General features: G+C 47.9%; 1 protein-coding gene across 1 annotated transcript in view; it reads right to left on the bottom strand.

Annotated features, from left to right (window-relative positions):
- KSR2 (kinase suppressor of ras 2) overlaps positions 1–18508 on the bottom strand; it is a 349744-nt gene that overhangs the window by 68206 nt on the left and 263030 nt on the right. The window contains exon 14 of the mRNA XM_084819248.1: positions 12423–12784. Within this exon, the coding sequence (XP_084675374.1) occupies positions 12423–12784 (362 nt within the window). The remainder of the gene's footprint in view (positions 1–12422; positions 12785–18508) is intronic.

Below are 18508 nucleotides of genomic sequence, written 5' to 3'. Positions count from 1 at the left end.
TGTGTCTAATACAATGTTTTTCATGTAATTAAAACATGTTTTCCTTGCCATGAGGGGAGATTACAAAAGAAACACAGAGAAAAGAGCTGTTTCATCTCTGGCAATCTTCTTGAGAAGCTTTCTAGAAGAAACAGGTTTGTGTTTCCCATATTTCTTTGGCATAGCCATAATTAAATGGGTAATAGTAAGACCTACTAGAGACTAACAACTCCTAATTAAGCTTGGCTTTCCTGAGACCAGCTGCTGGAGGCTAACGATTTCTTCCAAATGGGAGCATCATTAGTGACATGAATAGGGTGGGAAGCCGGCAAAACAGGATGTAGAACAGCTTCCATATTGCCAGAGGGCCACTTTAACATGCCCAAGAGAAATGGTGGTGTTTAATATTTCATCAGAGAGCTCCATGTTTAAACACTACATTTCCCTTTTATGATTGTTGAATCAATGCAAGTGCAGGGATTGAAACGGAAAGTTGTTTACACTTTTGGTTGAGAGCCAATGTGGTTTTCAAGATGGTGAGAAGCCCCCATGAGGCCACTCTAGAAGAGCATTCTGACCTTTAGAAGTTCCTCTGAAAATACAGGTCACGGGCCATGATCTTCCTGTCTCAGAAACATAGAGAGCCAGTGTGATGCAGTGGAAAGAGCGTTGGACTGGGACTTGGGAAATGTGGGTTCTAGACCCTACTTGGCCATGAAGCTCACTGGGTGGCATTGGGCCAGCCACTGACTCTCAGCCTAACCTACCTCACAGGGTTGTTGTGAGGATAAAATGGAGAGGAGGAAGAGGATAATGTAAGCCTCCTTGGGTTTTTGGAAGAGGAAGAAAGGTGGGATGTAAAATGTAATGATGATGATGATGGCAATAGTAAATACTGATTTGCATAATTTGCGCAAATTTTGGTTGCAATTTGTGCAAATTACACAAATTGCAACTGCAATTTGCACAAATTGCTATTTATGCAATTTTTTTTTTAAAAAAAACTGAAAATCTGCAAACATGTCCAACTCAATGCAGAAATGAAGTCCGAGGGGCCAAGCTGATGGAAGCTCGGCGAGCTCTACCTCCCAGACAGATTCCACCAACATCCCTACATCATACTGGAATGCACCGAAGTCAGATCCAACATGGACCAAATGTGATATCAGCAGAATTCATTTCAAGAAGTTATGGCCAAATGCTCTTGCAGTCATCATCGTCGTCATCATCATCTCTCTTATTTCAGGTCAGATTGTTTCTCCATCTAGCCCAGCCCAGCGGTACAGAACCTCAGGCCTGGTGCTGAATCCAGCCCTCTGGGGATCCCAATCCAGCCCTCCAGAGTCCCCTGGTCTCACTCCCACCCCCAAACACCAATCATTTGATGTTTTTCTGACTTTTGTGCAGTTTTTTCCCCATTTGAAAAGGTTGAAACGCCTCTCCTAAGGCTTAGTTACTGGCCACTCAGCTGTGGATGTGTCTGGTGGTGAAAAGGAAATCCAGTGCTGTAAAGAACAATATTGTTTAGGAACCTGGAATGTCAGATCAATGAATCAAGGTAAGCTGGAGGTGGTCAAACATGAGATGGCAAGATTGAACATCGACATCTTGGGAATCAGCGAACTAAAATGGACAGGCATGGGCGAATTTAATTCAGGTGACCATCATATCTACTATTGTGGGCAAGAATCCCTTAGAAGAAATGAAGTAGCACTCATAGTCAACAAAAGGGTGGGAAAAGCAGTACTGGGGTACAATCTCAAAAACGATAGAATGATCTCAGTACGAATCCAAGGCAAACCATTCAACATCACAGTAATTCAAGTCTATGCCCCAACCACTGATGCCGAAGAAGCTGAGGTTGATCGGTTCTATGAAGACCTACAACACCTTCTAGAACTAACACCAACAAAAGATGTCCTCTTCATCATAGGGGATTGGAATGCTAAAGTAGGAAGTCAAGAAATCACTGGGATAACAGGCAGGCATGGCCTTGGTGTACAAAATGAAGCAGGACAAAAGCTAATAGAGTTTTGCCAAGGGAACACGCTGATCATAGCAAACACTCTTTTCCAACAGCACAAGAGACAACTCTATACATGGACATCACCAGATGGTCAATATCGAAATCAGATTGATTATGTCCTTTGCAGCCAAAGATGGAGAAGCTCTATACAGTCAGTCAAAACAAGACCTGGAGCTGACTATGGCTCAGATCATGAGCTTCTTCTTGCAAAATTTCAGCTTAAATTGAAGAACGTAGGGAAAACCACTAAACCATTCAGGTATGACCTAAATCATATCCCTTATGAATATACAGTGGAGGTGAGGAATAGATTTAAGGGATTAGACCTGATAGACAGAGTGCCTGAGGAACTATGGACGGAGGTCCATAACATTGTTCAGGAGGCAGCAACTCAATCCATCCCAAAGAAAAAGAAATGCAAGAAAGCAAAGTGGCTTTCTGATGAGGCTTTACAAGTAGCTGAGGAAAGAAGGGAAGCGAAAAGCAAGGGAGAAAGGGGAAGATATATCCAACTGAATGCAGAGTTCCAGAGAATAGCAAGGAGAGACAAGAGGGCCTTCTTAAATGAACAATGCAAAAAAATCGAGGAAAACAACAGAATGGGAAAGACTAGAGATCTCTTCAAGAAAATTGGAGATCTCAAGGGAACGTTTTGTGCAAAGACGGGCATGATAAAGGACAAAGAAGGCAGGGACCTAACAGAAGCAGATGAGATTAAGAAGAGGTGGAAAGAATACACAGAAGAACTATACAGGAAAGATCTGAATGTCCCTGATAGCCATGATAGTGCGCTCACTGAACTTGAGCCGGACATCCTCGAGAGTGAAGTCAAGTGGGCCTTAGGAAGCATTAGTAACAACAAAGCTAGCGGAGATGACAGTACTCCAGCTGAGCTCTTTAAAATCCTAAAAGATGATGCTGTTAAAGTGCTGCATTCAATATGCCAACAAATTTGGAACACTCAACAATGGCCGCAAGACTGGAAAAGGTCAGTTTACATTCCAATTCCAAAGAAGGGCAACGCCAAAGAGTGTTCAAACTACCGCACAATTGCGCTCATTTCACATGCCAGCAAGGTGATGCTCAAAATCCTACAAGCTAGGCTTCAGCAGTATGGGAACCGAGAACTACCGGAAGTACAAGCTGGGTTTCAAAGAGGCAGAGGAACTAGAGATTAGATCGCCAACATTCGCTGCATCTTGGAGAAAGCAAGAGAATTCCAGAAAAACGTCTATTTCTGCTTCATTGACTATGCTAAAGCCTTTGATTGTGTGGATCACAACAAACTGTGGCAAATTCTTAAAGTGATGGGAGTACCAGACCACCTTACCTGTCTCCTGAGAAACCTGTACGAGGGTCAAGAAGCAACAGTAAGAACCGGACATGGAACAACCGAGTGGTTCCAAATTGGGAAAGGAGTACGACAAGGCTGCATATTGTCACCCTGCTTATTTAACTTATATGCAGAGTACATCATGAGAAATGCCGGGTTGGATGAATCACAGGTCGGAATTAAGATTGCTGGGAGAATTATCAACAACCTCCGATATGCAGACGATACCACCCTAATGGCAGAAAGCGAAGAGGATCTCAACAGCCTCTTGTTGAGGGTGAAAGAGGATAGTGCAAAAGCTGGTTTGAAACTCAACATTAAAAAAAACAAAGATCATGGCATCTGGCCCCATCACTTCCTGGCATAGAGAAGGGGAAGAAATGGAAGCAGTGACAGATCTTATTTTCTTGGGCTCCAAGATCACCGCAGACGGTGACTGTAGCCATGAAATTAAAAGACGCTTGCTCCTTGGGAGGAAAGCTATGGCAAATCTAGACAGCATAGTAAGAAGCAGAGACATCACCTTGCCAACAAAGGTCTGTCTAATCAAAGCTATGGTTTTCCCAGTAGTAACGTATGGCTGTGGGAGCTGGACTATAAGGAAGGCTGAGCACCGAAGAATCGATGCTTTTGAACTGTGGTGCTGGAGAAGACTCTTACGAGTCCCCTGGACTGCAAGGAGGTCAAATCAGTCAATCCTAAAGGAAATCAACCCTGAGTGCTCATTGGAAGGACAGATACTGAAGCTGAAGCTCAAATATTTTGGCCACCTAATGCGAAGAGAAAACTCTCTGGAAAAGACCCTGATGCTGGGAAAGACTGAAGGCAAAAGGAGAAGGGGACGGCAGAGGATGAGATGGCTAGATAGCATCACCGATGCAATGAATATGAACTTGAGCACACTCCGGGAGAGAGCGCAGGACAGGAAGGCCTGGCGTGCTATGGTCCATGGGGTCATGAAGAGTCGTTCACAACTGAATGACTGAACAACAACAACACCCAAAACACTTTGCATTATGACAGAGAACAATACATTGTTGCTGGGAAAATTATTTTCCTCCTGGCTACTGTGAGGATTGCAGCTAAGCTCACAGGGAACAGGGAAAGCTGATGGGGGTGGCAGGTGACGTCAGCATCCCTGTTAATGAAAAATGTGTGGGAGTAGGAGTTAGGAATAACTCCTACTTATTTTTCATGAGTGTGTATTGTAATACGATTCCATATGTTGTTTGAATTATTGCGGATTTTTTTCTTTTTTCTTTTCTTTTCCTTTTTTCTTCTTTTCTCTTCCCTCTTTTTTTCTACTTCTTAGTCTTATTTTATATGATGGATTATTGTTTATGTTGTTTTATGTATATTGTCAAAACTAAATAAAGAATTATTACAAAAAATGTGCGGGAATTTTGGAACATGGTTGCTGATTACTGTCAGCAATTTCTTCATGTTAGACCACTGGTAACTCCTAAAGCAATGCTGCTTCATCTTTTTGAACCTAATGATCCTGGATTCCTGCATTAAGACCTTCTTAAGCAATTGTATAGAGCTGCAAAGTCATGTGGAGCATGTAAATGGAAGTCCTCAAAGCAACCAACTAAAGAGCAGTGGGTTAATAAAATATGCGAGACTATGAGTATGTATAAACTTACTCAGCAAGTGCAGTGAGCAAGGAACCCTAACATGAAGAATGGTATTATGGCACCATGGCTTCCATTTTTTTCCTATGCTGAGGAAATGCACAGGAAATGCACAGCACAGAGGCACTTCAGACTTTCGATAAAGTTCCAATGAAGTAGAGTTGTCTGTACTTGTTTTTTTTCTGATTAATACCACAAACACACAAAATGACATGCACTTTCATAGAATCATAGAAGTTGGGTTGGAAGGGGCCTACAAGACCATCGAGTCCAACCCCCTGCTCAATGCAGGAAGCCTGATTCCCAGGCGGTCTCCCATCCAAGTACTAGTCAGGCCTGACTAGGGATGTCAGAGAATTCTGCCACGGATCTTGGTGAGGCCGAATGCCAGTGCATTCGGCCCCCCCAAATCCGTGGCGGAATGGCCTGCCACCCCCCCGCCCCCTGCAGATCCCTCCCAGGATGAGACTTACCTGGGGCGGATGTTCTGGATGGTGGCGGCTCCAGCGGCAGCTTCGGCGGCAGCAGCGGCTGGTCTTCCGACCGGCTGCCGCCGCCATTTGCAGTCTATTCCCCCCCCCATTCGTGATAGGCTACGTAAAGACTTACATAGCCTATCACGTCCGGGTTAAAAAAAAAAAACGCGTACGCAAATGGCAGTGGCTACGGCCGCCGCCATTTGTGTTCCTTATTTTTCGCCGTCTTAGTTTACGTAAATATTTACGTAGACTAAGACGGCGAAAATAAAGAGGAATGCAAATAGCGCCCGCTACGCTATTTGCGTTCCCCCTTATTTTCACCGTCTTAGTTTACGTAGACTAAGAAGGCCAAAAATAAGGAATGCAAATGGCAGCGGCCATAGCCACCGCCATTTGCGTACGCGTTTTTGTTTTTAACCCAGACGTGATAGGCTACGTAAGTCTTTACGTAGCCTATCATGGCTGAATACAGGGACACAAATGGCGGTGGCTATGGCAGCCACCATTTGCGTCCCTGGTAGCCAGTGGCCGGATGTCTGGCTGCTAGTGGAGCTGGCTGGCGGCTCTGCAGAATCCCCGCGGAGCAGAGCCGGCTGGCCAGGATTCTGGGGGGAGGGACGGAGTGCCTTCCCCCCCAGCGGAACCAGGTAAGCGGGGTTTCATACACCCCTAGGCCTGACCCTGCTTAGCATCCAAGATCAGACGAGATTGGGAGCATCCAGCCCCTTGCTTGACTTATGCATGCTCCTTATACATTGCAGAACTTGTATTTTTACTTGCATTAGATACTGAGCTCCTACTTAGGTCGTTTTATTGTAGGTGTTCCATAAGCATATCTGTTATAGATGAGGATTTCTAATGAGGGAATTCCTTTATTCCTTTCATTATTTTGATTTATTATTATGTACTTCTTTTGGTTGCCTTTATTTTGTTAACCTTATAAAATTTCATGAGAAAAAAAGTGCTGCTGCTGCATCCCTGTGAACCATCGGTCCCCTACACCACTGCCAGGACCCATGGCCAAGCTGCCCAGTCTAAATTTGTTTGTGCAGCAGCCCTTGGGCCCTTTAGCCCCCTCTCGCCGCCACCTCTTCTTTCAGGATCCTGTGCCTCTTGACTGTCCTTTTCCTTACATCTCTCCATCCTTCTTTCAGCCACCTGATATTGCTTAGCTCCAGGAGCACCTGAAGCAAAGCAGAGCAGGGCGGAGAAACTGTTGTCCATCTGCTGATGCAGTAGAAGTGCAACCATGTGCAGGTAGCTGCCATGGAGAAAGGCTGTCAGGCTAGAGGCAAGGTCATCCTGCCATCTCTGTTGCTGCACACGGAGTGCTGAGCAAGACCTGTGATCACATCTGTTCTTGCTGAAAACTAATTAAGATTAATGCCAAGCATCCACACTGTTATTCCCAAAGGGGGGAAAAATCTACTAGCCATTCAGCTGAAGCCCCCCCCCCCCCCCGTTCAAAATTCCTACCACATCACCTTAGGGAAATCATCTCAATGTGATGACCAGTGTTTACAACTTTGGTGAAATGTACAGATATCTTGCTTTCCCACTGGAGAGCTCTTTCGACATTAAAGATACTAGTAGAACAAACCTGAAAAGATGCTGCTCTGCTTGAGACATCTGAGACAGGAGAATCCCAGGGATCAGCACTGTTGACACTCTGCAGCCTGAGATTCCTCTGCTCTCCTTCTCTGAAAACTCCAAACACTCAGCTAAGTTGGACTTCCTCCAGCTCTGCCAGAGCCAACACCTCATAGGGGGACTGGCTCCTTTTAAGCCCAGTCAATTCTAATCTGCAGTGAGCTCCAGGCTTTTGCTGGAGCAACATCTTAGTCTGTTGGGTGCCTCCATCCAGCCTGAATTTTTCTCAGCTCCACTTGGAGCTGTCCATAGTTCCCGCATCTTTGCCGGAACTCTTGCCTGGCTAGGGATGTACGAAAGTTCCGCCACGGATCTCGGGGAGGCCGAATGCCAGCGCATTCGGCCCCCCGAAATCAGTGGCGGAACGGCCCACCACCCCCGGGACGAGACTTACCTTGGGTGGATCTTCCTGGAGGTGGCGGCTCCGGTGGCAGCGGCAGTTCGGCGGTGGCGGCTGCGGGTCTTCCGATCGGCTGCTGCCGCTGCCATTTGCGCTCCTTATTTTGGCACGTCTTAGTCTACGTAAACATTTACGTAGACTAAGACGGCGAAAATAAGGGGAACGCAAATAGCGTAGCGTCTACGCTATTTGCGTTCCCCTTATTTTCGCCGTCTTAGTCTACGTAAATGTTTACGTAGACTAGGACATGTCAAAATAAGGAACGCAAATGGTGGCGGCCATGGCTGCCGCCATTTGCGTATGCGCATTTTTTTTTTTAAGTCAGCCGTGATAGGCTATGTAAACATTTACATAGCCTATCATGGCTGACTGCAGGGACGCAAATGGCGGCAGCTACAGCCACTGCCATTTGCGTCCCTGCTAGCCAGCGGCTGGATGTCCAGCTGCTGGCGGAGCCGGCTGGAGGCTCTGCAGAATCGCTGCGGAGCACAGCCGGCCGGCCAGGATTCCAGGGGGGGAGGAACGGAGCGCCTCCCCCCCTGTCCAGGATTCCAGGGGGAGGGATGGAGTGCCTCCCCACCCACCATCAGCATAATCCCTGAAGGTAAGTGATTTTCGTACATCCCTATGCCTGGCTTTCTCAGTTTCCACTTCAGACTCCCCATGGACCAGGATACCTGGGCTCAGCTGGACCAAAAGAGGCAGCACTGCATCATGCTTTCCACTGGGCTCTCACTCCTGGTGATATCAGGCCCTGGCATGGAAACTCTCCATACCATGCTGAACAAGCATATGATCAACTGCAATATACATCATGGACATGGTATGGAGAAGCCATCATCACATGGGCTCATCATGAATACTTTGCTTCAGGGTGGATGTTCAGACCCTTAAAACATGAATTCCATGGGATACAGACCAGGATTAACAATTTAACAGACTTTATGCATGTGAGAATGAAAAACAGATAAATATCAAGTTACGTTTGTGTGTGCAGTATTACTTCGGATACAAACTTCTTTTTTGTTTTTGTTTTGTATTCTTCTTTTTACAGAGGAACTTCCAGATCAGGGCATCTCATCTCCGAGACTAAGGCATCTCCATCCTGGGTCCCTCCAGATGTTTTGGGATCCAAATCCCATCAGCCCCATCCAGTATGGCTAATGGTCAGGGGGAAGACTGTCCTAGACCATTCCTGTGCTAAGAACACCGTACACCTTCCACCCCAGTCCAAAACCCTCAGGGATGGAAATCTCTGGTCCACAGGCCAAATCTGTCCCTCCTTAGATCCCAGTCTTGTCCTCCAGGGTTCCCCAGATGACCATGCCCCCTTTTTCTGCCCAAACCAGGGATGTGAGAATCAGCTAAATTCAAGCTCAAAATCAACAAAACTCAAGCTCTCTGAATTCCATCTTGAAGTTCATTCCAAATCGAGTCCATATCAGATTGAAAGCTATTCATGTTCTTTTCGCATGAAAACCCATGTGTATATTTGTGCATATTTTTCCAAATGTACACATCAGTTACGTGCACCTTGGAAATGGACAGATTCTTCTCTCGTTGATTGAAGTGTGTTCGTGTGCATTTTTCAAAAGTACATATTCTGTCAAACACGCTTTTTTTAGGTCCACAAATCACATTGCAAGCTTGGAAACATGCAGACTTCACCCGCAGATCACATCAGGGGTGGTCTGGAAGGTGCAACTTGGGTAAATCCTGATCAAAAACAAACTGAAATGAATACATCTCTAGCTGAAACCCCCTTTCCCATAATGGCCAATCATTTAGTGGTTTTTAGGGATGTAGGAAGAATCCTACCAGGGGGTGGAGCTCGCTGAACTTTCATCAGTTCAGCCCCCCCCCCTTTGGCTCATTTCCCACGAGCTGCATCAACTCGATCTGCATCAACTTGGGCCAGTTCCCAGATTTTCTGTTTTTAAAATTTATTCGCTTAAAGAGAAGTGTGCGTAAGTTGCGGTTGCATATTGCACAAATTGCGGGCAAAATTTGCACAAATTACGCATACTGCACCTGCAATTTGTTCAAATGTCTATTTGCACAAATAAAAAAAAGCATGGAAAAAGTGCCGGGATTTGCGGGAAAAACCCACAGCTTGGCTCGCAAATGCAAGCGGAGTTGGGGATGCCACGGATATCTGGAGAGCCCCCAAAGGGCTGGAGCAGCAGAGACATCCAGAGCACAGGGGAAGAGACTGAACATTAGCACCCTTGTCTCTGTTGGAGCCTTGAGGACTTCACCAGCATGAGAGAGTGGAGCCTGGTAGAGATCAGCTGCTGCAGGCTCCAAGAAACCTGGCTGCTATTTTCTGAACTTGGGTTTCCTGGCATAGGTGTCGCAGTTCGTAGTGTTTATTAAAGCCTTAATGCATAGGAAAGATTTAGTTTATTGGGCTCTGGTTTGCACACTACTGAAAGATAACAATTGATATTGTGTTGCAATGTTTATTTTTGCCTATTTTGTAATTAAACTGAAATGTTATTATATTAGTATCAGTGAAATGAGTTGTTCGTGATTGTAATGAGGTCCTATTATAATGATTTTGTTGTTGTTATACTACTGTTTTGTTAGACACTTTGGGCACTTTCATGGAAAAGCAGCATATAAATTAAATGATGATGATGATTTCCTGATGAAGGACATCCACAGTGTTTTTCCAACTTTTGCACATTCTCTCCCCCCCCCCGCCCTCCTGATCAAACAGGTTGAAATGCCTCTCCTAAGGCTTAGTAACTGGCAGGAATTGCTTTAAGCTAAAATATTGTTGATATTTGGCCACGCCTCTTGTGCCTTTTACTCCGCCCACCACTGGAATGTGGACCCTCAATGCTTCCCCAAAACTGAATTCAATCCTTGGGCTGAAAGAGGTCCTCCAGCTCTGCTCTAACTGCTTCAACAGACAAATCCCAACAGTTCCTTCCCCCAACATTCCAGTTCCAGCTGCCCCCTCCCTCCGACCTTAACATACCATTCCCCTAGCAATCCCAGATGCATTGAAGAGGGGGAGAAGTACAACTGGCTTTGTGACCCACAACTCGCCACAACAACCGAGGAGGATCAAGGTTTGATTCAATAAAGTCATAACAGCACAAGGCGCGTGCAGAGTGTCCTGTGGAACTACCCAGAGCACCTTGCCACCACAGACGATGACAACAGCCACCAGGCACCAAGAAAAACCTCCCACTTCTCATTTTAAATAATGCCAATGTCATGCAACACTAGTAACCTAAGAAGGAAGATCAGCTCCCAGCTGAAGAGGAGAAACACTTCATGATCACAGCCTGAGGATGTCCCTGTTACATTGGGGGCCATCTGATAACATGACACTTCGACCTTGGAAAGGAGGCTGGGAACAAAGGAATGCAGAGCAGGGAACTCAGCAGACCCAAAGTAAGGCACCAACTTCACGGCACTAGCATACTTGGTTCATCAAGCTGTCAAGGAGGAGATCTGGGAAGCATTTTGCAGGCCTACATGAGAAGGGTCAAGTCAAGTCCTCTTAACTGGAAGAGGATTCAAAATACCATACCAACACATCTGATGGGGATTCTTTAGATACAGTTTTGCATTTTTCCTTCCTCAAAGTGAGAAGATGGGGCAACATTTACAACACCTTTCCCCGATATGGTGCCCTCCAGATGTTTTGGACTACAGCTCCCATCATGTAGTCCAAAAATCCTGGCAAGATGGAAGCCCTGTGGATGAGTGGTTCCTGGTTGTGGGAGATAGGCTCATTGCTTGTTCTGGAAGGGGTTGCACTCCCTCTGAAAGATCAGGTTTATTGTTATTTTTATTACATTTATACCCCGCTTTTTTCCTCTTTAAGGAACCCAAAGCGGCGTACATAATCCTCCTCCTCTCCGTTTTAGCCTCACAACAACAACCCTGTGAGGTAGGTTGGGCTGAGAGTCTGTGACTGGCCCAAAGTCACCCAGTGAGCTTCCATGGCCGAGTGGGGACTAGAACCCAGATCTCCCGGCTCCCAGTCCAACACTCTCGCCACTACACCACACTGGCTCTCACAGTCTGGGGGTTCATAGTTTGGGGTTCATAGGCTCATAGTCTGGGGGTACTCCATCATTGTCATTGGAGGCCCAAGTGGCCACTGTGGCTCTGAGTGCCTTTTACCAGCTTCGGCTGGTTTCCCAGCTACAGACTCTCCTGGACAGGGATAGCTTGGCCACAGTGGTCCAGGCACTAGTAACCCCAGGACTGAATTACTGCAGTGCACTCTATGTGGGGCTGCCCTTGAGGCTGGTCCAGAAGCTGGAGCTAGTGCAGAACGCAGCAGCTCAGTTGTTGTCGGGAGCTGCCCCTTTTCAGCATGCAACTCCTTTACTGAGGGAACTGCACTGGCTGCCTATTTGCTACTGGGCCAGGTTTAAGGTTTTAGTACTAGTATACAAAGCCCTAAACAACTTGGGACCAGGATACCTGAGAGAGCACCTTCTCCCTTTGCCCGGTCACTGAGGGCATCTGAGGGCATGTTCCTGGTGGTTCCACATGGACCCGTGGCCCAACTGGAGTCCACCAGGAAAAGAGCCTTCAGAGTGGTGGCCCCCTTCCTGTGGAACTCCCTGCCTTTGGAGGTCAGGCAGGCGCCAACATTGTGTTGCTTCCGGCATCTCCTGAAGACACTGTTATTTTGAGAGGCCTTACTTGAGTGACCAGCCAGGGTTTATCAAAACTTGGTTTGTCAGAACTGCATATATATGGTGTTTTTATTCTTTTATCCTGCCTGCTGTTCACCACTCCAAGAGCTTTGGATGTGGAGTGGTATACAAAGGTTGTAAATAAATAAAATAAATAAATAAAACATCCAGGGGCTGCCACATTGGGGTAGGCTGCTTTGCAGAGTGAGTTTTTAGGAGTGGGTTGATGGTATCCCAAGCACGCGTCTTACCTCGTGATGATGGCAAGGTGGGGAGGGCTCATGCAAGCACCCATGAACAGCACCACGTTCTCATGCCGCGTCTGCCTGTAGGCCATCACTTCCCTCTTGAAGGCCTTCAGCTGGTCCTCATTGTCCCGCTCGATGTCGATGAGGCGGATGGCCACCTCTCCATGCCAGCGGCCATGGAACACCTGCCCAAAGCGGCCATTGCCAATCAGCTCGCCAATCTCCAGCTGCTCAAAGGGGATGTCCCACTCCTGCAAGAAGATGCTGGTCTGGCTGGCCTTGCGTGGGAAGTTCCGGGCGGAGAGGAGTGAGAGGTTCATCTCCTCGAAGTCGTCCTCAGATTCCTCATCGTTGCACTGCTCGTTCTACAGAAGGAATAAGAGAGGGGTTTGTTTTATTGCAGTCTGTATCAGTCTGTATTGTCCAGGGCCGAATTCTATATCGGAGAAGCTCTCGGGGGCCGAATTCTATATTGGAGGAGCTCTCGGGGGCCGAATTCTATATCAGAGAAGCTCCCAGGGGCCGAATCCTATATTGGAGAACCTCTCGGGGCCCAAATTCTATATTGGAGACGCTCTCAGGGGCCGAATTCTATATCGGAGAAGCTCTCAGGGGCCAAATTCCATATCGGAGAAGCTCTCAGGGGCCAAATTCCATATTGGAGAAGATCTCGGGGCCTGAATTCTATATTGGAGAAGCTCTCGGGGGCCGAATTCTGAATCGGAGAACCTCTCAGGGCCTGAATTCTATATCGGAGAAGTTCTCGGGGGCCGAATTTTATATCGAAGAACCTCTCGGGGCCTGATTTCTATACAGAGAAACTCTTGGGGGCCGAGCTGTATATTGGAGAAGCTCTCAGGGGCCAAGTTGTGTATCAGAGAAGCTCTCAGGAGCCATGCTATGTATCAGAGAAGCTCTTAGGTGCTGAATTCCAGTGGTGAGGCAGGGCCAAAAATACCCCCAAATACCCCCATATTTTAGCTAACAGCTCTTCCTGCCAGTATCTAAGCTTCAGGAGAACCATTTCACCCTTTTAGAATGGGGGAAAACCTGCAAACATTGGGTAACCACCAACCAATCAGTGGTTGGGGGAAAAGGGTACTGTGGCCAAGAATCATGGATGGTCAGATTGGGATTCAGGCAGGCTAGATTTGGCCCCCTGGGTCTAAGGTTCCATACGCCTTTCTTTACAGGATAAATCTAGCATGCCCCCATATTAGCTGCCCGTCCTAATTCTTCCCGGCAACAACAGCAATGTCAAAGCCTGGACTCAGGCCCTTATAGCCTAGGAGCAGACCAGAAGGGAGTGGTTCCCTCTTTGGTCCACCCTGAGCACTCCCCTCCCCTCCAGCAGCTGATTGGTTCCTGGGGCAGACCCACGGTACAGCACAGCCAGACTGCAGAAGAGCCTGGAATGCTGCCTGCCCACATGGGAAGAAGGTCTGTCCCATTCTTGTGTTGCACCCCACCCCCAGCAACTGGCACAATACCTCCACACCCAAATAAGCAATGACCATTGTTCTGTGATCATACGATGGTGTCGTATTGGTTGTATTTTGTTGTTGTTGTCTTTTGTAATTTTGTAGTTTTTTATTTATTTCTTACATTTATATCCCACCTTTTTTCCTCCTTAAGGAACCCAAGGTGGCATACATAATCCTCCTCCTCTCCATTTTATCCTCACAACAACAACCCTGTGAGGTAGGTTGGGCTGAGAGTCTGTGACTGGCCCAGAGTCACCTAGTGAGCTTCCACGGCTGAGTGGGGACTAGAACCCGGATCTCCCAACTCCCGGTCCAACACTCTAGCCACTACTCCACACTGGCTCTGTCAGCAACCCAGAGAACTTTGCTTATCAAGTGGCCTATAAATTGTATGCATGAACAAACCATGTATTTATTCATTTAAACTATTTCTGGGCTGCCTTTCAGAGAAGAAGCCCTCCCGAAGTGGTGCACTGTGATAAAACACACAGAAACGGTATGATATTAGGAGTGATAAAAACACAATAAAAACAGTGAGAACACAATAAAAACAGCAATCAAACCAACAATTAAAACAGCAATAAAACCAGCAAAGCCAGCAATAAAAACAGCAATGACACCAGCAGTAAAAGCAGCAACAAACCCAGCAGTAAAAACGGCAATCATATTAGGAGAAGACCCAAGTAAAATAATATGTTTTCAAGGCCTTCCTAAAAGCCTGCAGTGATGGAGCATGGCAGACCCCGGCTGTCAACTTATTCCAAAGCTGTGGGGCCATTGCAAAAAGACCCTCTCAGGTGTGGTCGCCCATCTAACTGCTCTCACAGGTAGGCAGATGAGAAGGGTCTCTCTTGGTGATCTTAAAGCGCAGCCAGGCACAAATATGAATGCATGCATGTTGTCACCACAGCAATATCAAAATAGACAAAACATGCTTTTATGTAGCCTGCCTTGTGCACCCACTAATCCTATTGGGTGAACACACCACCCCATTTACACACATCAGCCAGTATGTGAATTACAGTGGGAAAAGGAGGGGGGGTGCTTCAATCCATACATCTTTTCCCCTGATTCCACTCCCCACAATATAACATGGATATTGACCTCCATAACTTCCTAAGAACAGCTTATAGGACTGTCACAAAAGTCAGGGTCACCAAAAAGCAATGGGGTAGAATTTGATTTCTGATGACCCATTTTGGGGCTTCCCATTTTGTTGGCCAAAAGATTGGGTGCCATGTCTCCCCGCCCCCCTCTGATTTGTCCACTGACATTAGCCGCTCAACAAGATCAGCCTCGGATGGCCTTCTCTGTGTCCCATCAGCCAGGACAGCTAGGCTGGTGAAGACGAGGGAGAGGGCCTTCTCTGTGGTGGCCCCCACTCTGTGGAACTCCCTCCCTAGGGAACTCCGCCATGCCCCCTCTTTAATGAGCTTCCGCCATGCATTAAAAATGTGGTTGTTCAGACAGGCATTTGGGGTGGGTTAGTGTAATTTTAGACATGTGATGTTTTTAATGTTGAATTTTATTGTTCTGAACTGTTTTTATTGTTGTACATCGCCCAGAGTGGCTGGGTGACCAGCCAGATGGGCGATTAATAAATTTAAATAAATAAATAAGTACAAATGTAAGAGCAGAGGGTAGTATCCTATGCCAGTTATATGTAGAGCAGACCCATTGAAATGAATGAGATGCACCAGGCACAACAAATCTAAGATCCATTGAAATGAATGAGACTTAAGTTAGTCACATCTAACTTCAGTCCCATTCATTTCAGTGGATCTACTCTACACAGGACTAACATTAGATACTACCCAGAGTTTCTACAAAGCCTGGACCAGGGGAATTGAACTTCTTTCTGCCTGAGGGCTGGATTCCATTTCAGAGAAGCTCCTGGGGGCCACATTCCAGTGGTGGGAGGTGGGGAGGAGTGAAGACAAAGGGGTGGAGCAAAAATACAAAAACTACCAGCATATTGTAGCTTCAAGCTCTTACTCCCAGAAAATCAGCCTTAGGAGAGGCACTTCAGCCTTTTAGAACGGGAGGAAAAACTGCAAAAAAGCTGGGAAGCCACCAAATGATTGGGGGTCTCAGGTTACGGAGGTGGTACTAAAAGACAGGGGCATGGCCCTCTTGGGCACCTCAGAGGGTCAGATTTGGCCCTGAGGCCTGAGCTTCTTCACCCCTGGACTAATCTCATTGTGAAGTTGACCTGAAACATAATAAAGAAGAACTGCATTTGGGGATCTCCTACAGACCCTTAGAGCGCATGAGCCAGGGGAAAGAAAAAGCACAGTAAGCAGAGTGGAGAAGGCAAAGCAGCAGCAAGAGGTGTGAAAGAGCAAGGTTTTTCTTTTGTTCAGCCACAGGATAGTGGGATCAGGGCCCTACATGGCTGTGTGTGTGTGTGTGTATGTGTGTGTGTGTGTGTGAGAGAGAGAGAGAGAGAGAGACAGACAGAGAGAGACAGAGACAGGCAGGCAGGCAGGCAGACAGAGACAGGGGGGATTGGGGCCTTACATGGCTGTGTGCGTGTGAGAGAGAGAGAGGGGAGTGGGGAGTGGGGAGAGAGAGAGAGAGAGATTGAGATTGAGAGAGAGAGAGAGAGAGAGAGAGAGAGAGACAGACAGAGAGAGACAGAGACAGGCAGGCAGGCAGGCAGACAGAGACAGGGGGGATTGGGGCCTTACATGGCTGTGTGTGTGTGAGAGAGAGAGAGGGGAGTGGGGAGTGGGGAGAGAGAGAGAGAGAGATTGAGATTGAGAGAGAGAGAGAGAGAGAGACAGACAGAGAGAGACAGAGACAGGCAGGCAGGCAGGCAGACAGAGACAGGGGGGATTGGGGCCTTACATGGCTGTGTGCGTGTGAGAGAGAGAGAGGGGAGTGGGGAGTGGGGAGAGAGAGAGAGAGATTGAGATTGAGAGAGAGAGAGAGACAGACAGAGAGAGACAGAGACAGGCAGGCAGGCAGGCAGACAGAGACAGGGGGGATTGGGGCCTTACATGGCTGTGTGCGTGTGAGAGAGAGAGAGGGGAGTGGGGAGTGGGGAGAGAGAGAGAGAGAGATTGAGATTGAGAGAGAGAGAGAGAGAGAGAGACAGACAGACAGAGAGAGACAGAGACAGGCAGGCAGGCAGGCAGACAGAGACAGGGGGGATTGGGGCCTTACATGGCTGTGTGTGTGTGAGAGAGAGAGAGGGGAGTGGGGAGTGGGGAGAGAGAGAGAGAGAGATTGAGATTGAGAGAGAGAGAGAGAGAGAGAGAGAGACAGACAGAGAGAGACAGAGACAGGCAGGCAGGCAGGCAGACAGTCAGAGACAGGGGGGATTGGGGCCTTACATGGCTGTGTGCGTGTGAGAGAGAGAGAGGGGAGTGGGGAGTGGGGAGAGAGAGAGAGAGAGATTGAGATTGAGAGAGAGAGAGAGAGAGAGAGACAGACAGAGAGAGACAGAGACAGGCAGGCAGGCAGGCAGACAGAGACAGGGGGGATTGGGGCCTTACATGGCTGTGTGCGTGTGAGAGAGAGAGAGGGGAGTGGGGAGTGGGGAGAGAGAGAGAGAGAGATTGAGAGAGAGAGAGAGAGAGAGAGAGACAGACAGAGAGAGACAGAGACAGGCAGGCAGGCAGGCAGACAGAGACAGGGGGGATTGGGGCCTTACATGGCTGTGTGCGTGTGAGAGAGAGAGAGGGGAGTGGGGAGTGGGGAGAGAGAGAGAGAGAGATTGAGATTGAGAGAGAGAGAGAGAGAGAGAGAGAGAGACAGACAGAGAGAGACAGAGACAGGCAGGCAGGCAGGCAGACAGAGACAGGGGGGATTGGGGCCTTACATGGCTGTGTGCGTGTGAGAGAGAGAGAGGGGAGTGGGGAGTGGGGAGAGAGAGAGAGAGAGATTGAGATTGAGAGAGAGAGAGAGAGAGAGAGAGAGAGAGAGACAGACAGAGAGAGACAGAGACAGGCAGGCAGGCAGGCAGACAGAGACAGGGGGGATTGGGGCCTTACATGGCTGTGTGCGTGTGAGAGAGAGAGAGGGGAGTGGGGAGTGGGGAGAGAGAGAGAGAGAGATTGAGATTGAGAGAGAGAGAGAGAGAGAGAGAGAGACAGACAGACAGAGAGAGACAGAGACAGGCAGGCAGGCAGGCAGACAGAGACAGGGGGGATTGGGGCTTTACATGGCTGTGTGCGTGTGAGAGAGAGAGAGGGGAGTGGGGAGTGGGGAGAGAGAGAGAGAGAGATTGAGATTGAGAGAGAGAGAGAGAGAGAGAGAGAGAGACAGACAGAGAGAGACAGAGACAGGCAGGCAGGCAGGCAGACAGAGACAGGGGGGATTGGGGCCTTACATGGCTGTGTGCGTGTGAGAGAGAGAGAGGGGAGTGGGGAGTGGGGAGAGAGAGAGAGAGAGATTGAGATTGAGAGAGAGAGAGAGAGAGAGAGACAGACAGAGAGAGACAGAGACAGGCAGGCAGGCAGGCAGACAGAGACAGGGGGGATTGGGGCCTTACATGGCTGTGTGCGTGTGAGAGAGAGAGAGGGGAGTGGGGAGTGGGGAGAGAGAGAGAGAGAGATTGAGATTGAGAGAGAGAGAGAGAGAGAGAGAGAGAGACAGACA

This window comes from Heloderma suspectum, chromosome 13 (assembly GCF_057233095.1).
Source record: "Heloderma suspectum isolate Gila_16-S chromosome 13, 16-S_ref, whole genome shotgun sequence".
In the NCBI taxonomy this organism is placed as follows: Eukaryota; Metazoa; Chordata; class Lepidosauria; order Squamata; family Helodermatidae; genus Heloderma; species Heloderma suspectum.
Note: the sequence above shows the minus strand (reverse complement) of the source record. Positions and strands in the feature narration are given on the sequence as shown.